We start from the raw sequence: 23,569 nt of genomic DNA, 5'->3' as shown, positions 1-23,569 counted from the left end.
CTCTTCCAACAACACAGGAGAAGACTCTACACATGGACATCACCAGATGGTCAACATCGAAATCAGATTGATTATATTCTTTGCAGCCAAAGATGGAGAAGCTCTATACAGTCAGCAAAAACAAGACCAGGAGCTGACTGTGGCTCAGATCATGAACTTCTTGTTGCCAAATTCAGACTTAAATTGAAGAAAGTGGGGAAAACCACTAGACCATTCAGGTATGACCTAAATCAAATCCTTTACAATTATACAGTGGAAGTGAGAAATAGATTTAAGGACTAGATCTGATAGAGTGCCTGATGAACTATGGACAGAGGTTCATGACATTGTACAGGAGGCAGGGATCAAGACCATCCCCAAGAAAAAGAAATGCAAAAAAGCAAAATGGCTGTCTGAGGAAGCCTTGCTACAAAAAAGAAGAGCAGTGAAAAGCAAAGGAGATGAGGAAAGATATACCCATTTAAATGCAGAGTTCCAAAGAATAGCAGGGAGAGATAAGAAAGCCTTCCTCAGTGATCAGTGCAAAGAAATAGAGGAAAATAACAGAATGGGAAAGACTAGAGATCTCTTCAAGAAAATTAAGAAATACCAAGGGAACATTTCATGCACAGATTCGTTCAATAAAGGACAGAAATGGTATGGCCCTAACAGAAGCAGAAGATATTAAGAAGAGGTGGCAAGAATACACAGAAGAACTATACAAAAATCTTTATGATGTAGATAATCACGATGGTATGATCACTCACCTAGAACCAGACATCCTGAAATGTGAAGTCAAGTGGGCCTTAGGAAGCATCACTATGAACAAAGCTAGTGGAGGTGATGGAATTCCAGTTGAGCTATTTCAAATCCTAAAAGATGATGCTGTGAAAGTGCTGCACTCAATATGCCAGCAAATTTGGAAAACTCAGCAGAGGCCACAGGACTGGAAAAGGTCAGTTTTCATTCTAATCCCAAAGAAAGGCAATGCCAAAGAATGCTCAGACTACCACACAATTGCACTCATCTCACACGCTAGCAAAGTAATGCTCAAAATTCTCTAAGCCAGGCTTCAGCAATATGTGAACCGTGAACTTTCAGATGTTCAAGCTGGTTTTAGAAAAGGCAGAGGAACCAGAGATCAAATTGCCAACATCTGCTGGATCATCAAGAAAGCAAGAGAGTTCAGAAAAACATCTATTTCTGCTTTATTGACTATGCCAAAGACTTTGACTGTGTGGATCACAATAAATTGTGGAAAATTCTTCAAGAGATGGGAATACCAGACCACCTGACCTGCCTCTTGAGAAACCTGTATGCAGGTCAGGAAGCAACAGTTAGAACTGGACATGGAACAATAGACTGGTTCCAAATAGGAAAAGGAGTACGTCAAGGCTGTATATTGTCACCCTGCTTATTTAATTTCTATGCAGAGTACATCATGCAAAATGCTGGGCTGGATGAAGCACAAGCTGGAATCAAGATTGCTGGGAGAAATATCAGTAACCTCAGATATGCAGATGACACCACCCTTATGGCAGAAAGTGAAGAACTAAAGAGCCTCTTGATGAAAGTGAAAGAGGAGAGTGAAAAAGCTGGCTTAAAGCTCAACATTCAGAAAACTAAGATCATGGCATCCGGTCCCATCACTTAATGGCAAATAGATGGGGAAACAGTGGAAACAGTGGCTGACTTTATTTTTGGGGGTTCCCAAATCACTGCAGATGGTGACTGCAGGCATGGAATTAAAAGATGCTTACTCCTGGGAAGGAAAGCTATGACCAACCTAGACAGCATATTAAAAAGCAGAGGCATTACTTTGCCAACAAAGGTCCGTCTAGTCAAGGCTATGGTTTTTCAAGTAGTCATGTATGGTTGTGAGAGTTAGACCATAAAGAAAGCTGAACGCCGAAGCATTGATGCTTTTGAACTGTGGTGTTGGAGAAGACTCTTGAGAGCCCCTTGGGCTGCAAGGAGATAAAACAAGTCAATCTTAAAAGAAATCAACCCTGACTATTCATTGGAAGGACTGGTGCTGAAGCTGAAGTGCCAATACTTTGGCCACCTGATGTGAAGAGCTGACTCATTTGAAAAGACCCTGATGCTGGGAAAGATTGAAGGCAGGAGGGGAAGGGGACGACAGAGAATGAGATGGTTGGATGGCATCACGGACTCAATGGACATGAGTTTGAGCAAGCTCTGGGAGCTGGTGATGTACAGGTCGGCCTGGCGTGCTGCAGTCCATGGTGTTCCAAAGAGTTGGACACTATTGAATGACTAAACTGACCTGATGTGACTGTAAAGCATGTGTCTTTAATTTTGGTTTCCACATGCTTAAAGTAGATGTATAGAAAGGTGATTGATGGTTCTGTGCTGCCTACTCCACCAGAGCCCTCTGGAGAGGGAGGAGAGCCCTGCGGCAGAGCAGGGGGTCGAGAGGAGGCGAGGAGGGAGAGCGCAAGCCAGCCTGCAGGGGGCCTCAGGAGGAGGACTGCGGGGAGTCAGGAGAGGTGTGGCCCTCAGGGGAGGAAGGAAGCTGGACAGGAGACTGCCCACCCACAGGAGAGCTCTTGTGGGAGAGAGGAGGTGGCCCTTCTCTCCTTCTGGCCTTCAGTTCAGTTCAGTTGCTCAGTTGTGTCAGACTCTTTGTGACCCCATGGGCTGCAGCACACCAGGCCTCCCTGTCCATCACCAGCTCCCAGAGCTTGCTCAAATTCATGTCCATTGAGTCAGTGATGCCATCCAACCATCTCATCCTCTGTTGTCCCCTTCTCCTCCTGCCTCCAATCTTTCCCAGCATCAGGGTCTTTTCCAATGAGTCAGCTCTTCACATCAGGTGGCCAAAGTATTGGACTTCAGCTTCAGCATCAGTCCTTCCAATGAATATTCAGGGCTGATTTCTTTTAAGATTGACTGGTTTGATCTCCTTGCAGTCCAAGGGACTCTCAAGAGTCTCCTCCAACACCACAGTTTGAAAGCATCAATTCTTCGGCACTCAGCCTTCTCCATGGTCCAACTCTCACATCCATACATGACTACTGGAAAAACTATAGCTTTGATTAAACAGACATTTGTCAGCAAAATGATGTCTCTGCTTTATAATATGCCATCTAGGTTGGTAATAGCTTTTCTTTCAAGGAGCAACTGTCTTTATATTTCAGGGCAGTCAGCATCTGTAGTGAGTTTTGGAGTCCAAGAAAATAAAGTCTGTCATTGTTTCCATTGTTTCACCATCTATTTGCCATGGCACAATGGGACTGGATGCCAGGATCTTAGTTTTTTGAAGGTTGAGTTTTAAGCCAGCCTTTTCACTCTCCTCTTTCACCTTCATCAAGAGGCTCTTTAGCTCTTCACTTTCTGCCATTAGGTGTCATCTGCATATCTGAGGTTGTTGATATTTTTCCCAGCAATCTTGATTCCAGCTTGAGTTTCATCTAGCCTGGCATTTTTTTTTTTTTTTTAGCCTGGCATTTTACATGATGTACTCTGCATAGAAGTTAAATAAGCAGGGTGTCAATATACAGCCTTGATGTACTCCTTTCCCAATTTTGAACAAGTCAATTGTTCCATGTCCAGTTCTAACTATTGCTTCTTGACTCGAATACATGTTTCTCAGAAGGCAGGTAAGGTGGTGTAATATTCCCATCTCTTTAAGACTTTTCTACAGTTTGATCCACACAGTCAAAGGCTTTGGCGCGTTCAATGAAGCAGAAATAGATGTTTTTCTGGAATTCCCTTGTTTTTTCTATGATCTAACGGATGTTGGCAATTCGAGCTCTGGTTTCTCTACCTTTTCTAAATCCAGCTTGAACATCTGGAAGTTAATGGTTCATGTCCTGTTGAAACCCATCTTGAAGGATTTTGAGCATTACCTTGCTAGCATGTGAAATGAGTGCAATTGTACAGTAGTTTGAACATTCTTTGGCATTGCCTTTCTTTGGGATTGGAATGAAAACTGACCTTTTCCAGTTCTGTGGCCACTGCTGAGTTTTCCAAATTTGCTGGCATATTGAGTGCAGCACTTTCACAGCATCATCTTTTAGGATTTGAAGTAGCTCAGCTGGAATTCCATCACCTCCACTAGCTTTGTTTGTAGTAATGCTTTCCTAAGGCCCACTTGACCTCACACTCCAGGATGTCTGGCTCTTAGGTGAGTAATCATACCATCATGTATATCCAGATCATTAAGACTTTTTGAATAGTTCCTCTGTGTATATTTGCCACTTCTCTGCATCTGTTAGGTTCTTACTGTTTTTGTCCTTTATTTGTCCATCTTTGCTTGAAATGTTCCCTTGGGATCCCTGTGTAAAGTCCACAGAAATCTATGTCTGATGTCTTCTCAGCTGCAAACTGCAGATTCCCAGGTAGGGGGAGGTCACCTGCTCCTCCCTGGCCCACGGTCCCGTGCTCTGGCACAGCCCTTTCCCTGGGCCGGAGGACAGGCTAGTCTCCACCTCCCCCTTTGCCGGCATCTTCTCTGCCCGTCCTCCCTCAGTTTTGCTTCTCTGCAGGGAGTCAAGAGCATCTAGTGGAGTCCAGCATTGATTGGAGGCGCTTTGCAAACTGACTCCAGCCTCTTCCTCCAGGCTGGCCTCAGATGTTACTTGTTTGGACCTTAGGAAATTGGTGGGTGGGGGTGGCGGAGGGGTTCTTTCCACAGCCCCTTTCAGGAAGTGCGGCCTTTCTGCCAGGCAGTGACTTCCTGGAGCCTCTCCTGACCCACGCGCGTGAACGTATCCATTGCAAGGACCTCACAGAGGCCCTGCAAGGGCATTTTGGTCCTCTTTCTGCCTGACCAGTGGTAACCCCTGCCTGTGGGGCGGGTTCTGACCCGACCCCACCTCCGAGGGCGGTCCTGCCCATCAGCGCTGCTCCAAAAGTCGGCAGCCCGGGTGTGGTGGCAATGGCGGGGCCGGCGGGGGACTGGCCAGAGGCTGCCGCGGCGACCTCGGCCCGGAGCGTGCTGGGGGGCTACCGCACCTACGCCCGCCGGTGGGTCTTCCTGCTGGTGATCAGCCTGCTCAGCTACTCCAACGCCACGGTAGGGGCTGGGCCGGGGCCAGGCGTGCGGGGCAGGGCTGCGGGACAGGCCGGGACCCTGCCGACGTCCGGTGCGCGCCGGGCGCCGCGTCCCGGCGGAGAATAGGCCGCTGAAAACCCGCTTGGCCAGTCCCGGGACGCAGCCCTCCAGTCTCGCGACGGCGGAACCGCGGGGGAGGGCCGCCGCGAGGACGCCGGCGACCTCAGCGCGGGCCGGGGGCGGAGAGCCTCTTCCTGGGCCGAGGCTGCGCAGGGAGAGCGGGGGTCTTCTGTCTGTCCTGGCAGGGCCTGAGCCCAGGTCCTGAGACCCGCGGTGGTTTCGCCAGGATGCCTCTCCTGCCTCCGAAAGACTCACTGTTTGCAGCCACGGAGGACTCCTCCCGAGGCCTCTCCTCTCCGCCGAGCGCTCACCCCCTGCAGCCTGGGCGCCCGCTCTGCCCCCCTGCCTGCCTCTCTTCCCTGGGCCCCTCTGCCCTCCCTGGGTTTCTGGCTCACTTGCAAGGTCCCTCACCAGAGGCCTTTCTTGCCTGCCCACCCAGTCCCTCTCTTCACAGCCACCCAGCTGGGGTCGGCAGTGACCCTTCAGCTGTTCTAAAACCGACCCCACTGCTGGCAGGGACAGTGCTCATCATCACAGCTCCTGAAACTAGAGAAGCTCCCGCGAGAACCAGGAATACCGGTTCTGGGGCCCCAGCTCTCCTAACCTGCTGCTCCACCAGACTCGCTCCTTGAGGGCCCAGGCCCTCTGCCGGCCCAGCACGCACCACGACTCAGCCAGCATACCTTTCTCTGCTCCTCCAGCCCCGGACTGTGCCATCCTGCATGCCTTGGACTGCATGGTCTTCCCAACCTGAGGCTAGTGGCTGCCTGCTGAGCAGTCAGGCTGCAGAGCTGCCTGTTCGGGGCCCCCGGGTCTCCTCCTGTAGGCTGCCTGAAAGAACGTTGTTCAGCCTCACACTGGACCTCAGGGAGTTGGGCAGCGAGGGGCGGCCATAATCATGAAACGCAAAGCGGCGGTGGGTAGTGGGGCCCGAAGCTCAGAGAGGCCGCGAGTGGCAGAGGGAGGTCAGATGCAGAGACTGTGACGATGAGGGGTTGGCAGGTGAGGGCAGCCCTGGGAGAGGTTCTTGGGCGACAGCCCCTCTTGGACGTCACTGCAAACTTTCGGGACCTCTTTCCTCCTCTTCTTGCTGGCCAGCCCTGTGCTGGGACAAGTGGCATCCCCAGCCTGCTTCGTTTTTCTCTGCAGCAGTTGCCGGTCTGCGTCTGAACACTGCGAAGCCAGGACTGTGTTTGGGTGAAGTGGTTTGAGAATGCAGAGCGGGGGTCTCTCTCAGCACCCTCCAGCTGCTTCAGTGTCTGGGGGTGGGTGTTGGAGCACGAGGCTGTGCCCTCCGCACTTGTCTCATCCACAAGTCGTCATGGAGCAGACAGGAATCACACCAGGACTCGTCACGGTTCCTGTGGGGTCGCGGCAGGGAGCTCGGGTCAAGAGATGCACCCTCACTCACTCCTCCTGCGGCCAGAAGCGCAGGGCCCTCGGTCCCGGGCGGGGTGGGCAGTGTGAAGGGTATGTGGGCGGCACTTGCAATGAGGCCTCCCACGTTCTCAAAGGACGCACAGGGCCTCCTGGCAGGCTGGGAACACGTGGAGGAAGTCCACGCCGTGGGCACACAGTCACCCCCACACTGCTGTGTGCATTTCAGACCTGTCTCTGCCCCGCTGGCCACAGGTTCTGGGGAGGACGGAGGGGCAAGGCTAGCGAAGGTGGGCTGCACTGAGAAGGCGTGGCAGCCAGAGCCAGGCTTTCTCGCTGCTGGATCAGCTGGGCAGGAAGCAAGTGGCCTGCACCAAGCTCTTCCTGAACCTAGAAGCTCTGTCCTGAAAAAAGGGAAAAGGCAACTGTTACTCAAGGTCGCTGTCATGTGGGGCTCTGTGGTCAGAGCTCTGTTCGGGTTAGGAAGGCTAGATCCTGCGGCATGGGGGCAGGGTGTGAGGCCTGGGTGAGCTCCCGCCTTGCTGTGTCCTCTCAGAGGTGGAGTCCACGGGCTTTGATCTGTGACACCTTCATTTCTGGACCAAGCCAGGACGCCTCCCCACTCCCTCCTGCAGTAAGCTCTGGTGCACCTGGGTTCCCTCCATGGGCACTGAGTATCCACAGAGTGGCCCCCCACAACGTGCTCCTCGGCCTGTCCTGTCTGGGCAAACTACATGTCCACGTGACATGGGGCCGGGGGACCCTCTCCCACCCCCCGGCACTCCAGCTTTGGCCAGCACCCAGTCTAGGCGCCCTCCACCCCAGCAAGGTGGCCATCTCTCTTCTGCTGTCAGCCCCAGGCCTTCTCCTTGGAGGGTTGGTCCTGGGGGCCTCACTGTCCTGCAGAGTCCAGCCAGGCTGTTGCCTCCATCTGCCCCAGGACCATGTCTGCAAGGGTGGTTCTGGTCCTCTGCCCCAACATGCTGTCTGAGCCCCCAGCTGGTGGCTCCCCTCTGGCATGACCAAGTGAAGACTCCAGCCCAGACGGGACCCCTGGACCCTTTCTCTCCCTCAGACCAGCTGGCCACGCCCAGGGCAGCCGGCAGCCACAGTGTCTGAGGTGCCCGCCCCGGGGCTGACGCCAGCCTGTGTCTCGCAGCTGTGGCTCAGCTTTGCGCCCGTGGCTGACACGATCGCCCGGCACTTCCTCCTCTCCACTGAGCAGATCAACTGGCTATCACTGGTCTACCTCGTGGTGTCCATCCCGTCCGGTGTGGTGGCCATCTGGGTTCTGGACTCCGTTGGACTCCGCTGGGCAGTGAGTCCGACCTCACACCAGGGCCTGCTCTGGGACGGGTGGGTCCCCGAGTGTGGGATCGAGAGCCACCCCCTCCTCCCGAGGCCCGAGTCCTCAGGCAGAGCCCCTGGGTGGTGAGTTGGGGCTGGGGCGCTGGGGGCGTCCCGGCTGGTGGGCAGCTCTTCTGACCCCACCCTTGCAGACCACCTTAGGCGCATTCCTGAACTTCTCGGGGAGCGTGATCCGCTCCATACCCTGCATGGCCATCGGCATCCAGGACCCGTTTGTCCTCCTCTTGGGTGGGCAGAGCCTCTGCGCCCTGGCCCAGACCCTGGTCATCTTCTCTCCAGCCAAGCTGGCCGCCTTGTGGTTCCCTGAGCACCAGCGAGCCACAGCCAACATGATCGGCACCATGTGTGAGTCTCGGCGAGGCCGGCGTCCCCTCTGCTTAGTGTGTGGCTGGGCGCCTCTGTGTACTCCCTGGTCTGGGGGCAAGGGTTCCTCCATGGATGGGGGCCCAGCCTGCCTTCCTGAGCTGACACACGTCCCTGTCCATTTAGCGAATCCCCTGGGTATTCTGGTAGCCAACCTGCTGTCTCCCATCCTTGTGAAGACGGAGGAGGACATCCCCTTGATGGTGAGGGAGCTCACAGGTGCACGCGTGTGTGCACCTCTGTGTATGGTGTATAGTGTGTGGCTGTGCTCGAGTGGCTGTGCGTGTTTGCATGTGTGTGTGTGCATGTTTGTGGGCTGTGTGTACTAGTGCATGTGTGCACATGTGCGGGAGTGGTGGGCTTGTGCACCCACACTGTCCGTGTGTGTGCACTTGCACCTTCTCTGGACACAGGGCTGAGTGCACCCCATGTACGTGGGGCTTCCTCCGTTTCAAGTACTGGGTGCCTTCCGAGTGTCAGGCACAACCCCAGGCACTGGGATGCTGGGTGTTTTTCTTGGAGGGGAGAGAGCACCAGGGCGGCGAGAGGCTGGCTGCAGCAGGATGAGGCATTGGGGGTGGGGGTGGGGTGGGGAGGAGGATGAGGGACCAGAGAGAGAGACACTGCGGTGGAGGCGAGACTGAGGGGTGCGGCTGCAGCCAGAGGTGTGTGTCTGCTGAGCAAGGGGAGGATGGAGGGAAGCATCAGTCCAGGTGGCAGGCGGTTGGCTTGATGTGATGGACACCCTGGGGGATCCAAAGGGGGAGTGATTCCATCTGGTCCAGAACGGCTCGGGGAGCGAAAGGTGTGCCCGGAGTGTCCAGGGAGAGAGCCTGGGCTTTGATCCAGCTGGGGAGTGGGGTGCACTGAGGAGTGAGGGGCTTCCAGCTGGGTGAGTTGGGGTCACTCACAGAGGTGGGAGAGGGGGTCCAGGTGACAGCTGGATAGAGCTCCCAGAGACAGTCAAGCTGAGGCTGTCGTTGGAGTTACCCTTGGGTGAAATTTTGAAAGCCAGGTTTCTGAATACAGCAAAGCAGAGGAGGCCCTGAACGGGCCCTGGACTTGCCGGTGTCCACCTGAAACGACAGGTGGGGGTGGGCAGTGAGGAGGCAGCAGCTTGTCTGGAGCCTGGGGAGCAGGCTTGAGGCGCCCATGTGCGTGTGCGTGCATCCACGAGGACCTGCGTGCATGCACTCACGCCCGTGTGCGTGCATCCACGGGGACCTGTGTGTGTGTGCACTCATGCACACCCTCCCCACAGCTAGGCACCTACATCCTCCCTGCCGGCCTTGCCTTCCTGCTGGCCACTGCATGCCTCTGGGAGAGTGTGCCCCCCACCCCGCCCTCTGCAGGGGCTGCCCAATCCACCTCGCTGTCATTCCTAGCCGGGCTGAAGCTGGTCAGTGCCCCATGTGCTGTGGGCCCCGGGGGCAGAGGCGGGGGGCAGAAGGACGGGGGGGGGGCAGGCCACCCCTGGAGCCCCTGCCTGTGCTGCTGAGGCTCTGGACTGAGCGACCCCTCCCCTTTAGCTCACAAGGAACAAGGCCTACATCATTCTGGCCGTGTGCTTCGGGGGCGGCATTGGCATCTTCTCCAGCTTCTCGGCCCTCCTGGAGCAGGTCCTCTGCGTGAACGGCTACTCTAGCGTGAGTGCTGGCCCCGACCTGGGGGCCCCCCACCCAGACACAGCCTTGGGGGCCTGTTGACCTGCTGGTGGCTGTGGAGTGGCCCACGAGCTCCCCAAATGCTGTCTCCACACCTGGATGGGGTGACCTTCTGTTAGGGTGCTCTTGAGATGCTGTATGAATCTGTGTCTGCAGACAGTGGGTGGCAGCTGTGGGCCGGGGTGCTGGCAGAGGCCCTCCGCCAGGCCTGTGGGTTCTTCTGGCATCGGACTGGCAGCATCTCCGCCATGCCTGCTGTGGTCTGGCTTCAGCACTGGGTGTGGGGTTCAGGCCCCAAGTGCTCCCAGTTTCTCAGAGGTGACAGGCACTGAGGGCATCTGCGGAAGCCAGGCCCTTTCTCTAGGACTGGTCCAGTTCCTGGGTGGAGCTGAGACAAGGATGCGGCAAATCCAGGGAGGACACCTCCTCCCCCAAGCATCCCACGCAGTCCTGCCTGGATCTCCGGCGCTGCTCGGTGACCCCGCCATGGGCTTCCTGGTGGTGGTGTACACGCTAAGGATGAGTGCCACCTCCTGGGCTCAGATGATGGACAAGGTGCCCCCTACCCTCCAGGAGTTTGCGGGCCTCTGTGGGGCTTTCTTCATCGCATTTGGAGTCTTGGGGGCAGTGGCTCTGGGCCTGTACGTGGACAGGACCAAGCACCTCACCGAGGCCATCAAGATCGGCCTCTGCCTGACGTCTCTGGCCTGCGTGGCCTTTGCTGTGGTAAGAGTCCTCTTGAGCTGAGACCACCTTGCAGAGGGTGAGAGTGGGGTGCCCCAGGGGTGGGGAAGGTGTTAGGTTGGCCATAACAGACACCAGACCCACTCACACCCAGGCGTCGCCGCCGGGGTGTCCCTGCAGTGGTGTGGGCGCTGTGGCCTCTCCAGCCCTGGCGCTGCCCCGCCCCCAACAGGGCCTGGCAGGGCCTGGGGTCCAGGCTGGGGCACTTCTGACTCCAGCCCTGTCGGTCTGTGTGGCTCGCTGCCCAGGTGTCCCAGTTGCAGGGACAGCCCGTTGCGCTGGCTGCCATCTGCTCACTGCTGGGGTTCTTCGGCTTCTCGGTGGCACCTGTTGCCATGGAGCTGGCGGTCGAGTGCTCCTTCCCCGTGGGTGAGGGCGCAGCCGCGGGACTGGTCTTCGTGCTGGGGTGAGTGCGCATTCCCATGACTTTCCTAGGGACCCAGGGACCCTCCCCTTGCCCCACCCCCGCAACCGGACGCACTGCGGGCAATCTGAATGCCTACTGTGTGCTGCCCTCGGGTGCCCGGGGCAGTGCTGGGGTGGGGCTGAGGGCTTCGTGGCTGTGCAGGCAGGCCGAGGGCGTTCTCATCATGGTGCTGCTGACCTCCCTGACCGTGCGCCACGCGGAGCCGTCTGTCTCCACCTGCCGGGATGGCCAGGGCCCACTGGACTGGAAGGGTGAGGGCACAGACCAGGAGGTTGACCCCACCCAGCCCTGGAGTCTCCCTTCCACCGGCCTCTTTCTCTTGGCAACCTCTGCCATCCTGGCAGGGTGTCCGTTGTGGGGTGAGGTGGGTTGGGGCAGGCCTGAGGGCAGCAGGCATAACCTGGAGCGCAGCGTGGCAGGAGCAGCGCCCCCACCTGTGACCCCATGTGTGAGCGGTTTTGAAGTGAGATCAGAGACAGGAGAGACAAAGTAAGAGACACAGAGAAAGACAGAGATGGAGACAGAAAGCCAGAGACAGGAGTGGGATTGTGTTGCACACCCACATCCTCAGACCTGTTGCGGTGACCTTGGGGCTCACGGCCCCTGGTTCTGTGAACTTGCCTCTTGGGGCTGGGCGGGGATCTATGCCCGAGGTTGCTCTGGGGTCCCCTGCACCTGGGTGAGTGCCCAGGTGCTTGGGGCGCCTCAGGCAGAGCTGGGCTGTGTCTCCCCAGTGCCCATGCTGCTGATGGCCGGCCTCTGCGTCCTCTTCAGCTGCCTCCTGGTGCTCCTCTTCCACACCCCGTACCGGCGCCTGCAGGCCGAGGCTGACGCCAGCCCCTCCATTCAGGAGGACGAACGCCCGGGAACTGCAACAACCCTGGACCACGTGCCCTACCTGGCAGCCACACCCTGAGGCTCCACCGCAGCACTCTGGCCCCCAACAGACCCTTCCTGGAACTGCTGCTACTGGCCCTGCCTCCTTCCTCTTGGGAGCCCTCCAAGATGTCTCAGGGGCCAGGCAGAGGGCCAGAGGCTAGAGAGCAGTTGCCATGACAAAAAGAGAACCTAGGGATGTGAAGGGGAGGCAGGGACATGGGCTCTGGTCCCTCTGGCTGGACCTGTCATGACTGAGGCTGGGATGACGCTGGCATCCTGGGGGACCCAGGGTCGTGGCAGCAGGGCCCAGAGGATTCTCTGTGGCCGTAGCAAGAAAAGCTGCTGCTGTGCAGACAAGAGGCCACTGACCAGGGGTACCCCAGTGGCCAGACCAGGCCCAGGATGGCTGCTGCAGGGGCTGGCCTGGCACCAGGGGCCCAGGGTGAGGGGGAACTGAGTGGGTGTGGGATTCCAAGGGCCCCAGCTTGGCTGGGTGTGGAGTGGACAGGTGTGAGGAAGGCCTTCCTCGAAGAAGCCCATACCAGAGCCACCTCTGCTGACCATTGAATGACTAGCTCTCCAGCCTGGTGCCAGCATAGATGGGCAGAGCAGGTGGGGCCAGGCTGGGCAGGAGGCAGAGGGTGGGCCCCAGGCAGACACTGCTACTCCCTGAAGACCCTCCTGCCCCCAGGGGGTTACCCCCACCCCAGACCTTCTTCACCCCACAGACACTCCCACCCCTGGAGGACACTCCTACCCCCAGGAGGACACCTCCGCCCAACAGAGACACTGTGGGTTCTGCCCACTGTTTGTGGGCAGGAAGGTTTGTGGGTTCACATTTATTCAACTGGTCACAGGCCCATGGGGTGGAGGTGCCCCTTACTCCTCTTCCCATGAGTGAGCACATGGCTCAGCACCTTGTAGTCAGATTGCTTTGTGACATCGCTGGTGGAGAACTGGAACATCTGGTCGACCTGCGAGTTTGGTGGTGGTGGGGGGGTCAGGCCAAGGCTGGGGTGGAAGGAGTGGGAGGGTCCTCAAGGCTGCAGCCAGCAGGTGAATTACAAGAACTGGACTCCAGGCTCTGTCTTGTTTCTGTGCGGGGGGTGGGGGGGGAAGGAAGCTGGGGGAGAACCTGCAGGGCAAGGGGTGGGGCTGGGGCTGGCATCCCCCTTCCTGGACACTGGGCGTCCCACCCTCCCGATGCTGCAGCTTTTAGGGGCAGAGGCACATCCCCCCAGAGCCCCGAGGGCCATGCTTGGGCCTCACAGAAGGCCTCGGGGAAGGACGTAGGGCGCCAGGGGCCAAACCTCTTCAGCAGTCATGTTGTTGGCCTAGGATATGAACTGCCGCCTGCTGCTGAGGACAGCAGGAAGCAGCCACATTAGGCTGTTCTGGGAAAGGCACTGGTCCTGAACTGGAGGGGTGGCCCCAGGCGAGCCCTGTGATGGGTCCTCATGGGGGGCAGGGCTGCCCCCTTCAATCCCACCCGCTCACAGGGCAGCTACCTCTTGGGAGCCTGGCCCTGGGTGAGTCCTGGGCACTAGGGGGGACCACAGGGAGCCATCCCTGACTCCCACATCCCTGGGGCACCAGCCTGGCACACTGACTAGTCCGGTTATGAGACTGAAGTAGCCCAGAGGGGCTAAACACTCAGTGATGGTCTGAACGGCAGTGACCGCTGGCCCATGTGGGTATGGCTGACCCTGCCCTGGGTTACTATGAGGGACTCAGGATCCCGGGCAGGCTGATCAAGACCTGAAAGCTGGGACAGGTGGGGTGGAGGCTGGGGGTGGGCCTGGCTTCCTCCTGCCCTGGTGGTGCCTGGGTGCGCAGGGTCATGCTCACGAGTCCTTGTTGGCGCTGCCCTTGCCAGCAGGGTCCAGCATCTTGAATGCGCTGAGGACAGTCTCCTCAGGGTCCATGCCTGCCCACAGGAGGCCTTGAACCTTGGGCGTCTCAGGCGCTAGTCCTGCCCCCTCGCCACCTAGGGCTCCACATCCTCACCCACTCGATGCTCTCAGTGGCCTTCCCACTCTGAGCACCTGAGAGACCCTCAGCTCCCACCCCAGGGTACTGTTCTTGGTACTGTTCTTGGTATTGGTCCTGCCAGGCCCAGAGGTGGGCGACTTCTCAGTGAAGGACAGAGGCCCCCACCAGCCAATAGAGGAGAGGTTGGCCTGGGCTGGGTGCTGACAGGGCCCCCAGATGTGGGTCCCGGAATGCCAGGTCCTGGAGATTTTCAAGAGGTCTGCAAATCTGGGTTTTATGTGAGATGTGCAGACGTTAGGAGTCAAGTAAGTGCACACAGAGTGCTTGGCAGACCTGAAGCTGGCCTGGTACTCACCACTCAGCTTCTCCCCAAATACATTCAGGAACATGGTGAAGTTGATGGGCCCCGAGGCCTCCTTGAACGTTGCATCCAGCTTGTCATCCTTGACTTTGATCTTGTCTATTGCAGGAATGGGGGGTGGGGGTGGGGGTCACGGGGCAGGAGTATCAGCTGCCCTGGTGGCCTTGTGGTTGGTACAGGCGCTGTGGGGCTGCCCCCCTCTGTCATTCTCCAGGTGTCCCCAACCCTCGTTGCCATGGGAACTGTGTGTAAGCACAGCAGGTTCAGTTGGGAAACTGGCCACCACTGCCCACCTCTGGGCAGCCTCTCTGCACACCTGGGCTGGGTCAGCTGTGTCTTCCCTAGGGCTGACCACAGAGCTGAGGGACAGAATACCCCACCAGCGTGACCCCTGCCTCCCTGGCAGAAGGCAGCAGAAGTGAGGATGAGGGACTCTCTAACGTGGACCTTTAAACTTGGGGCTGCAAGGTCCTGGAGTCGGGAGACCAAGGGAGCAGGCTCTGCTAGGCTGGCCTTCTCAGGAGGACCTGTGCCCCTTTCTGCCAGGGAGGCTCCAGGGGTGAGAAAACCTTAGCTTCGCTGGGAGGCTGGAAATGGGGCCTGTGGTGGGCGGAGGGGCACCCACGGCCGTGCCGCCCCAGGAAGGGGCTCGGGCCACACGGTCGACCTGCTCTGTGAGTCCAGAGGAGCTGGACATGGCCACCACCTCCTCTGGGAGCCAGCCTGCACTCAGGCTACACTTTGTACCCGGACCCTGGATTCCCTGCCCAAGCCTCGAGCCCCTTCCCGGGCCGTCCCCGGGGCTGGTCTCGGCGGACCGCAGCCCGGACAGGCCTGGGTGTGGCTGCGGCCGCACTGGAGCCGCGGGCGGGGCGGGACAGGCAGGAGGGAGAGCGCTCGGTTTTGCACTTTGTACAGTGGACTCACACTTTTCAAATATTTGTACCCGAGGTGTCCGGGCCTCGATTTGTGCTCAACCTGGTTCTAAAACGTCAGGGGACAGGAAGGTCGCACCCGCTGCGGCGAACACGAACTCGCTGCCGGCCACTGCACCTGCAGAATCCGCCGCGCGCCGCGCCTGATGACGTCACCCGGGCGGGCGCGCGCGCCGTTCGCCCTCCGGCCGCCAGGGGTCGGCACTCGGCGTCCTCGAGCTGTGGACGGCGCATGCGCATGCCCGGCCGCGCCTCTGCGTCTGCGTCTCCGCGGTGTTCAGGGCCTTGTGGCGTCCTCTTCGGTCCGAATTGTGCTTCCGGCGCGAGGGTCACGGACAAGATGGTTCCGCCGGTGCAGGTCTCTCCGCTCATCAAGGTGAACCAGGCTCCGCAGCCGCCGCCGCTGATCGGCTCTGCGTGGGCAAAGCGCGTGAGCGTCTCGGTGGGGCTCGAGGCCCCGGCCCGGCGCCCCCGACTCTCAGCACCCCCTGCCCTGACCAGGAGGCTGCGACCCCCCCCATCGGGCCCCGACGCCGCGGGTGTGACCCCCACCCCCTCCCCTCTCTCAGCGCCCCGGACCCTGCCCCTGTGGGCTGAGACCCCCAGGCGCGGTCCCCCCTGCCTCCCCTGACCGCTTTTCCCCACAGCTCGGCCGTTACTCCGCCCTGTTCCTCGGCATGGCCTACGGTGCCAAGCGCTACAGTGAGTGTCCGCGGGCGTCTGCGGCCCTCCGGCCGGGGCGGGAGAGGGGCGGCGCGGGAGGCCCCTGACCTGAGACCCGAGAGGGCCGGACACCCGCGCGCGGCCGGTTGGAGGTTGGCTGGGCAGCCCCTTGCAGCAGAGAGGACTGAGTGCGGGGCGGCTGGGTGCCTGGAGTGGCCGCGGGCGTCCTGTAGCTGCCCTCTGGGTCGGGCTCTCCGTTAGGAGGTGGGTATCAGGCCTTTACCTACATCCAGGTAAAGGAGAGTGGGAATCGGGCGCCCCTGGCACTCACGGTGTACCTGAGGATGGCTGTGCCTGTGAACTGAATTCCTTTTAGAGCTTCAGTGGAAATGTTCACTGGACACCCCCGCGCCCGCCTTTCCTTTGACAGCTTACCTGAAACCCCGGGCCGAAGAGGAGCGGAGGCTCGCAGCCGAGGAGAAGCAGCAGCGGGATGAGCGGAAGCGCATCGAGCGGGAGCTGGCTGAAGGTGCTCACGCGGCTGGCTCTCCTAGATTTGCCCCCGCCCCACGCTGGGTTTTCAGAAACAGCTGCTGCTTCATAGGGAGCAGCGAGTGGAGAGGAAAGGCCTCCTTCTCCATTTCCACTGGCCCCTGGGCCATCCTTTGCGGGGTGGGCTGGAGGTGGGGAAGGAGAGCCGTTGTGGGGCGTGGGTGCTAACCTGCCTTTAGTGAGACTTGGCCCCTGCGCCTTAGAGGTGGACTCTCTCACCCTTAGAGGCCAGCAACCAGAGCCAGGCTCCACCCTCCCAGACTGCAGGGCAGGTCCTAGTGAGGACCCGCGGGTCAAGGGAGGCCGAGGACAGAGTGGAAATAGAGCATAGCCAGGCTCCATGAGAAGAGACGCTGGACGGTTTAACCCCCAAAATCGTGGTCCTTATGGGCTATGTGCCTGTGTAATGGTGTGTTTTCCTTCTAACTTTCCAGCCCAAGAGGATACCATATTGAAGTGAGCCTGCCCTTCTCCGGAGCAGTGTGGATGAATAAAGTTTTCTGTGTTCTGTGAATCTCTGACTTTCCTTTATTGTCCCCAGTAGTTTGGTTTCTGGACTCAGGCTCAGTTGTATGCCAACCTTCTCAGATTATGTGCAGTGTGAATGGAGAGGGATTCCGGAAAAACTAATCAATGATTCAGTGATTGGTACATAAACAGGGCGGAACACAGAGAAACTTCATCGCTTGCTCTGGGGGCTGGGGGGTGGGAATGAGGAGGGGAGCCCCTAAGGATGCAGTTTGTAACAGAGGCGCAGCTCGCCCAAGCATCATGGGTGCTACTGAGCTGCTCCCCTCAGTCCTGGCTCAGACCTTGGACAGGCAGGAAAGGGGGCAGGCTTTGCCAAGTGGGAGGGGTGGGGGTGTCTGATGCCCTTAGAGGTAGAGCTTGGATTTCTTTTCTCCTTTTGCACATTCTCCTCTTGACCCCAGGTAGGGGATGTGGCCTCCTGAGGACTTGGCTGGGGTGCAGCTAGCTTTTCAGTGGGCTTGGGCCTTTGTGCCTGAACAGACAGCAGACTCTGCCCCTGCTGGCTATGCCTCTTCAAGCCCAGTGCACATGCATGCCAAGTTGTTTCTGTTGTGTCCAACTCTGGACTGCAGCCTGCCCCTATGTCCATGGGATTCTCCAGGAAAAGAACACCAGAGTGGGTTGCCGTGCCCTCCCCCAAGAGATCTTCCTGACCCAGGGAATGAACCCTTGTCTCTTATATCTTCTGCATTGGCAGGAGAGTTCTTTACCACTGACGCCACCTGGAAAGCCCACAAATGTTATATATTTAATATGCGTGCATGAGGCCTGGTGTCAAAAGTTGCTGTTGCAGCTTTGTGCCTGGAGTGGACTTCCTAGGCTTCAAGCCCCAGTTCATTTGTTTTCCCTGTTTTCAGTAAAGGGGAGGCTGGAGTGCATGCCCCCTAGGAGTTCCTGAGGGTGGTGGGTGGCTGCCACTGGGTCCCTCTGGGAACTGGAGGGAGACCCCAGTCACACACTCTTGTCCCCAGGTGTCACTGTGAGCTGAAGGTTGTGGGGGGGCCCATGCGTTCCCTGCCGGCTGCTGCCGGGGGCCGTGGGAGAAAGCGGCATCTGAACCAGCCTTAACCCAAGTGACCTTGCAGCACTGGCCGTGGCTGTAGCCAAGAGGAATTTCCAGTGTCTGGAAACAATTGCTTTGAAGCTAACATTACAAGTTAAAGTCCTTTATTTCTATCAGATATTTAGCACCCATTTCAAGTGTGAGTCGTGTGTTCTGTCTGGGTCTGACTTGGCTTTTCTTCCCGGCTCAGAACCATTTGGTCCTTGGAGGCGTGTGGTTGCTTCCATGAAGGAAACCTCAGGGGTGCAGGAGGACTTGGGCAGGCCACAGGTGCGGATCCCTCAGCAAGGTTCAGAGCAGCTCCCTGGGCAGCATTTATTAACAGATTATTTTTGCATAGATCACTCAGCTCTGATCACTGGTCTCACAGCCTGGACCTTTCTGGCAGGATTTCTGGTTGGTCACAAATAAATGTCCTCCGCCACATAAAAAAGAGCAGCATGTTTTCTTTTGATTTTATTCTAAATTTCTATTCATATATTTGTTCCTAAACCAGATGGGAATTGGTGTCTATGTATCTATTTCTCCACCCTTATACACATAAATACATGTGCAGTTCTGAATATATTCACCCAGTGCTTTCAGACACACAGTTCACAGACCCTTTTTGAAGATCTCTTGGTGGTATGATTATGTATCCAAAAGTTGGATGAGGGTAAGGTAGGCTACACTGTTCAGATCATTCATTGTTGGCTTTAGTTCATAAAAACACAAACCTTAAAAAAGTTCAAAGTATCCAAAATGGTCTTCGGTCATTTTCTCAGACTCCCTAACCTCTTGTACCAGTGGTTAGAGGTGGAGTCCCGGGGTGGGGGTGGGGTGTGGGGCAGGGGCCCGCTGACCGCCTCAGAGGATGTGGCAGGTAGAAGACCGGGGTGCTGGGCCGCCGTTGCAGATTTCTGTGCCCGCTGCAAGAGAAGACAGATGGTGAGCGAGGACCACGAGTGGCCCAGCGCCTCCACTCGCCCTGCAGGGGGAAGGGCAGGGCAGGGGCTGGTCTGCCTAAGCCGATTAGCCCAGCCGATCCTAATTTAGTTCCTGGTGACGCTCCAGCAGTGGCCTCGCAGCTGGCTGGTTTCTGTGGGTTCTCTCCCCTGCGGACATTTCAGAGAATGGTGATGACAGTCGCAGAGCACAAACGAGGCTCCGGGATTCTGATTTGGGGGACACCGGCTGGTCACAGTGAAGCCGTGCTCCCACAGTGCTGGGGGTGGGGTGGGGAGGTGACCAAGCTCTGCATCTGGGACGTGAACACCACGCGTGCTGACCCCTAGCTTGCTTCTTAGGTTCCGTGGGTCTGCTGTTTGAGCTCTAAGGCTGGCGTGGGAGTGTAGATAGTTTATGAGCTACTTAAGAGGGAACTGCTGATTGATGGGAACAGAGGAGCTGTTAAGAGTTGGCTTTCCTCCCCTTTATAAAGGCGACTTCCCTCCAGAATCCCTGACTTGGACCCCGAGCAGGCCCTTTCAGACCGGGCTCATCAGCCGCACTGAGTCAGCCAGCCCGTTCCTAGGGGATGGGCCTCCATCTGGCGGGGTGGCCGTCTGTGCAGCCCGGAGTCCGGGTACACTGACCGCAGGGCTGCCTTGTCCAGGCAAGTGTCACCTCACACCCGCCCCCTGCAGGCCAGGGCCGGGCCGTGTGGCCTTGGTTGAGGCTGGCGTGGAGCCCAGACCTTTCTTGGCCGTCGTCTCCTCTTTCTTCTGGTCCTCCAGGGCCTTCACCTTGGCTTCGTACTCATCGGCCAAAGCCTTCCACTCCTTCCTGTTGTTCTGCAGCCGGTCAAACATTGGCAGGATCTCCTCGTGGAAGCGGGAGAACTCCTGGAAAGGAAACAAGTCAGACCACACCCCCAGCGTCTCCTGGGCAGGCTGGGCCAGAGGTGGGGTGGTTAGAGAGGCCACATCCCCAGCAAAGACCTAACAAGGGAGAAAGCCTTGTGGTTTGTGTCCTTGAGGTTGGAACAGGAGCTGTGGGGTGAGGTCCTGAAGAATCAAGTAGAAAGCATCCAAGCAGAAAAGACATTCCCTAGCAGGGGGCTGAGAAGGCTGGGCAGACATGCGGGTCCTGGGGCCCCTTCACCCTCACTCATACATTACATGTCACCTTCCTGGGGCTCCTTCACCCTCACTCATACATCGCATGTCACACAGAGCACATGCTCACACTGAACACCTGGACACACAGGCTGTGCGGGTAGATGGAGGCAGGGAAGGCCTGGGAGGGAGGGCCTGGTGGGCCCCGGTGGTGACAACCTGAGGACCAGCACGTGTGTCCTGGCACTCACAGACCCCAGCCCCTGGTGGAGGCAGAAAAGGGAGCTGGTGCTTCAGTAAAGGGAAGCACAAGGCCTCGGGGGCGGAGGTGGGGAGTGGGACAAGGCAGTCAGAACCCAACACCCTTCTTGGAGTATGGGGTCTGCCCCCGAGACTGCAGCAAACAGTCGTGGCAGCTGACCTTCCGGAGGGCTCTGCCCCCACCCCTTGGTCAGTCCCCAGAGCCGAGGTCCCGCACCTGCCCCAGGTCCTTGGCTTGCATCCCACTACCCCCAGCTCTGCCCAGGTGTTTGCGGGGTCGGGCGCGCCCAGGTGGCAGCTAGACCGCCCCCATCTTCCCAGGGCTCAGACCCTGAATGGACGCACCGCACATGCCCTGCAGTTGGTGCCTTGACAGCACTGTGTGGGCCCTGCATGGGGGTGCCTTTAGATGGGGTTTGGGAAGGGATGTTTGGGGTGTGACGTCGGGGTGTGCAGGAGGACGTTCTGGGAGGGAGAGATTGGGGTGGGAAATTTCATGATCCTTCTGAGGGAATGACAGGGAGGGGACCCCCTTGGGGTGAGACTGCTGATTTCGAGTTTAAGTGCAGATTTGAGGGGGGAGGAGCCCCACAGCAGCCCCCGCCTCACCCCTCCCCCGCAAGCCCAGCCAGGCCCTGGGCTGTCCTGCTCACCTTGTACACAAACGTGCACACGAAGTCGATGAAGCCGACCTGCAGCTTGGGGAGCTCGGCTGCCTTGTTCCGGTCCATCATTGGCTTAAGGAGGACCAGGGACACTGTGAGGCCCTCCCTGAGCCCCAGGACTCAGCCCCACCCCCGCCTGATGAACCTGTCCATGTAGGGCTCACCTTGGAAGGGAAACCCAGGACCCAACACTCCCCTCCAAGACACTGCGCCATTCTGGGGAGCTGCCCTAGGTGGCGCTGGGCCCCTGCCACGCCAGCCCCGTTGTGGAGCCTGGAGCCAAGTTCCTCCGGCTCCCCCATGAGCTATCCATGGTCCTGACCCAAGACCTGACCCACAACTCCTAAGGGGCAAAGCCCAGATATTCTGAAGGAACTGATTTAGTGTCCAGCCTCTGGACCACCCCTCTGAGCTGCCTCCTGGCAGTCTCTTCCTCACAGCTGCCCACTGTCTGGAGCTCAGCGTGCTGCAGTGAGTCATGCAGGACCCTAGTGTCCTAGCCCGGGGAGACAGACAGGCTGCCTGTCCTCCTGCCAAGATTCGGGGTTGGTCAGGGCACCCTTTCCTGCAGTCTGCACCTGGCCCCGGGCCTTCGCAGCCCCGTGCTCAAAGAGCTCTTCAGAGGCTGGAGTTGGCCTGTGAGACCAAACCTTCCTCCGTCTCTTCTGCTCATTGTTGGGCAGTGCTCGTGTCTTTGTCCCCATGCAGGTGCCAGTTCGGTCTAGCAACAGATTCCTGATCCCCACATTGCTGACCCAAAGATCCTGGCATCCTGTGGGCCTGTGGGCAGATGGAGCTCCAGGTACACCAAGTCTGCCTCCCTCTCTCACCTCCACTTCTGTGAGGCCTGGTGACTGTGGGCACAGGTCCAAGCCCCCGTGTCCTTCCAGTAGCGGGCAGTCCTGCTCTGCACACCACCCCAGCCTTGTTGCACACTCCCCACCTCGGCTACTCCCTCCACAGCTACAGCCACATCCAGGTGAGCCCTGGACTCCGGCCACCACTCCCCCGCCCAGCACTCTCCCCGTGGGCCAGGCCTGCCCCACCCTGAGCCTCCCTGGAGCAGCTCGCAGCCACATAGGGGCTCACTGCAGAGCTGCTTGGGCCCATGGGGGCTCTCGACCAGGAGCCGCAGCCTGGCTCTGCGGCTTCGGCAACAGCTGTCCACCTCTGCAGCACATCACATCTTTACCCAATCCCTGTATTTCCACAACTTTACCCAGATCCAGGCTCATGTCACATGACCCCACAAAGTGAGAGTTAGGCCCCGGGATTCCAGAACCCCTAGGGGTCCCCAGTCTGCACCCAGCCAGGCCTGAGCCTCCCAAGGACCGAGACAGCTGTTGAGGATACTGGAAGCGACACTCACAATGGGCTGCTGATCCAGAACCGTCCTCTCCAAGTCCCCTTGTTCCCAGAACTCAGCTGCCACCAGCAGAGCGACCTGAAAGGCACACAGAAGGCAAGCACCCGGTGGATTCAGCGCTTGGTCAGATATTGTCCTGAGATCCTGCCGGGATGGCCAGGGCCCTCGGCCTTCTGTGCCCCAGACTGGTGGCCCTACTACTGAGGCTACACTGCTGTGGTACCCAGGAGTGCAGCAGCCTCCTCCAGCGTGTCGGCTCTGGCTGGGCCCCAAAGCTGGGCAGCCACCCTTGCCTCACCTTGCAGACATGTGGGGCTGTTTCCCTACCCCAGGCCCCACTTAGATGTAACCCCATGCAGACTGGCAAGATGTCTGGGGACCCATGTGACTCTGACCTTGCTCTGAACTTCCCAGGGTTTGGTGATGGCAGACAGGTCACACGCCGTCATCATCATGGCCCTGTGGGCAGATGGAGCTCCAGGTATGCCCAGCCTAGCCTCCCTCCTTGCCCTCCACCCCTGCAAGGCCTGGTGTCCCTGGGGGCACAGACCCAAGCGCCAGTGTCCTTCCAGTGGTGGATGTCCTATCCTGTGCACCACTCCAGCCCTCCCCTGTCACCCCAGGCCACCAGGGATGAAAGTCAGCAAGTGTTTCTTGGGGGCCAGTGATTTACACATATCTCCTCATTGGGCCACTGGGACAGGCCTGGGGCTGGACTAGTTCTGAATCTCCACTTTGCAGATGAAGGAATGGAGGCTCATAATGTGAGCAAATTATTTAATTGTGGACTCGGCCTGTCTGATCCCAAATCCTGCAGCCTCCCCGGAAAGGAGAGCAGCTGGGGTGGGGGCACGGACGCTGCCCGGAAGTGAGCTGCCCAGGCTCTGGGCTCCTAGTCTGGCCCACGGAGCTTTGCAGGAGGCGCTGCAATCGAGGGGCGGAGCCGCGCGCTCTGCTCACATGACGATCTCCTTCCTTGTGGTCTCCAGGGACAGGTACTCCACCCAGCTCTTCCTGTCCTCGTAGTTCTTGGACTCATCCACAATTTTCTGGAACATCGTTCTCTTCCTGAACCCGAAGGACAAAGGGAGGGAGTCGACCCCTCCCTCCCACCCACGCAGGACCCTGCCAACTTGTCCTCCTTTGTCTGAGCTCCACCCACCCTCCAAGAGAGGAACCGAGGCCGGAGTCCAGGCCTGGGGT

At 58.4% G+C, this 23,569-nt stretch overlaps 4 protein-coding genes across 8 annotated transcripts in view; 2 read left to right on the top strand and 2 right to left on the bottom strand.

The window, feature by feature from the left end:
* The first annotated feature begins 4,686 nt into the window (after positions 1-4,686).
* On the top strand, positions 4,687-13,021 carry SLC49A3 (solute carrier family 49 member 3). 3 transcript variants are annotated; one of them, XM_020901357.2, is made up of 10 exons: positions 4,689-5,020; positions 7,656-7,814; positions 7,996-8,209; positions 8,354-8,430; positions 9,489-9,626; positions 9,757-9,873; positions 10,465-10,617; positions 10,884-11,041; positions 11,204-11,313; positions 11,797-13,021. In XM_020901357.2, exons 1-10 carry the CDS (start codon positions 4,883-4,885, stop codon positions 11,976-11,978), a joined length of 1,446 nt encoding a protein of 481 aa, XP_020757016.1. In that variant the 5' UTR covers positions 4,689-4,882; the 3' UTR covers positions 11,979-13,021. The 3 variants fall into 3 exon arrangements, with proteins under 3 accessions (XP_070318635.1, XP_070318636.1, XP_020757016.1); XM_070462534.1 differs by lacking the exon at positions 9,489-9,626 and having other exon boundaries at positions 4,687-5,020; XM_070462535.1 differs by lacking the exon at positions 11,204-11,313 and having other exon boundaries at positions 4,688-5,020; positions 11,797-12,026.
* On the bottom strand, positions 12,766-15,469 carry MYL5 (myosin light chain 5). Its single transcript, XM_070462425.1, is given in 5 exon segments — positions 12,766-12,915; positions 13,252-13,300; positions 13,790-13,868; positions 14,289-14,419; positions 15,309-15,469. Coding segments are annotated over 5 exon segments (543 nt in total). The 3' UTR covers positions 12,766-12,792.
* Positions 15,470-15,475: 6 nt separating this feature from the next.
* ATP5ME (ATP synthase membrane subunit e) lies at positions 15,476-16,958 on the top strand. Of its 3 annotated transcripts, none has more exons than XM_070462536.1 (4): positions 15,476-15,659; positions 15,877-15,931; positions 16,323-16,421; positions 16,879-16,958. In XM_070462536.1, the coding sequence occupies exons 1-4, from the start codon at positions 15,570-15,572 to the stop codon at positions 16,902-16,904; spliced, it is 270 nt and encodes an 89-aa protein (XP_070318637.1). In that variant the 5' UTR covers positions 15,476-15,569; the 3' UTR covers positions 16,905-16,958. The 3 variants fall into 3 exon arrangements, with proteins under 3 accessions (XP_070318637.1, XP_020757021.2, XP_020757022.2); XM_020901362.2 differs by having other exon boundaries at positions 15,476-15,671; XM_020901363.2 differs by having other exon boundaries at positions 15,486-15,605.
* Positions 16,959-18,125: 1,167 nt separating this feature from the next.
* The window catches only part of PDE6B (phosphodiesterase 6B), a 29,395-nt gene continuing 23,951 nt past the window's right edge, over positions 18,126-23,569 (bottom strand). Inside the window, exons 17-22 of the mRNA XM_020901364.2 lie at positions 23,327-23,434; positions 22,762-22,825; positions 22,370-22,444; positions 20,989-21,072; positions 19,714-19,861; positions 18,126-18,946 (exon numbers count right to left, since the gene is read on the bottom strand). Coding sequence (XP_020757023.1) covers positions 18,885-18,946; positions 19,714-19,861; positions 20,989-21,072; positions 22,370-22,444; positions 22,762-22,825; positions 23,327-23,434 — 541 coding nt within the window. The 3' untranslated portion in view covers positions 18,126-18,884. The remainder of the gene's footprint in view (positions 18,947-19,713; positions 19,862-20,988; positions 21,073-22,369; positions 22,445-22,761; positions 22,826-23,326; positions 23,435-23,569) is intronic.

The sequence above is a fragment of the Odocoileus virginianus genome, unplaced genomic scaffold (assembly GCF_023699985.2).
Source record: "Odocoileus virginianus isolate 20LAN1187 ecotype Illinois unplaced genomic scaffold, Ovbor_1.2 Unplaced_Scaffold_5, whole genome shotgun sequence".
NCBI classification, from domain to species: domain Eukaryota; kingdom Metazoa; phylum Chordata; class Mammalia; order Artiodactyla; family Cervidae; genus Odocoileus; species Odocoileus virginianus.
The sequence above is the reverse complement of the archived record's forward strand: the minus strand, read 5'-3'. Positions and strand labels throughout refer to the sequence as shown.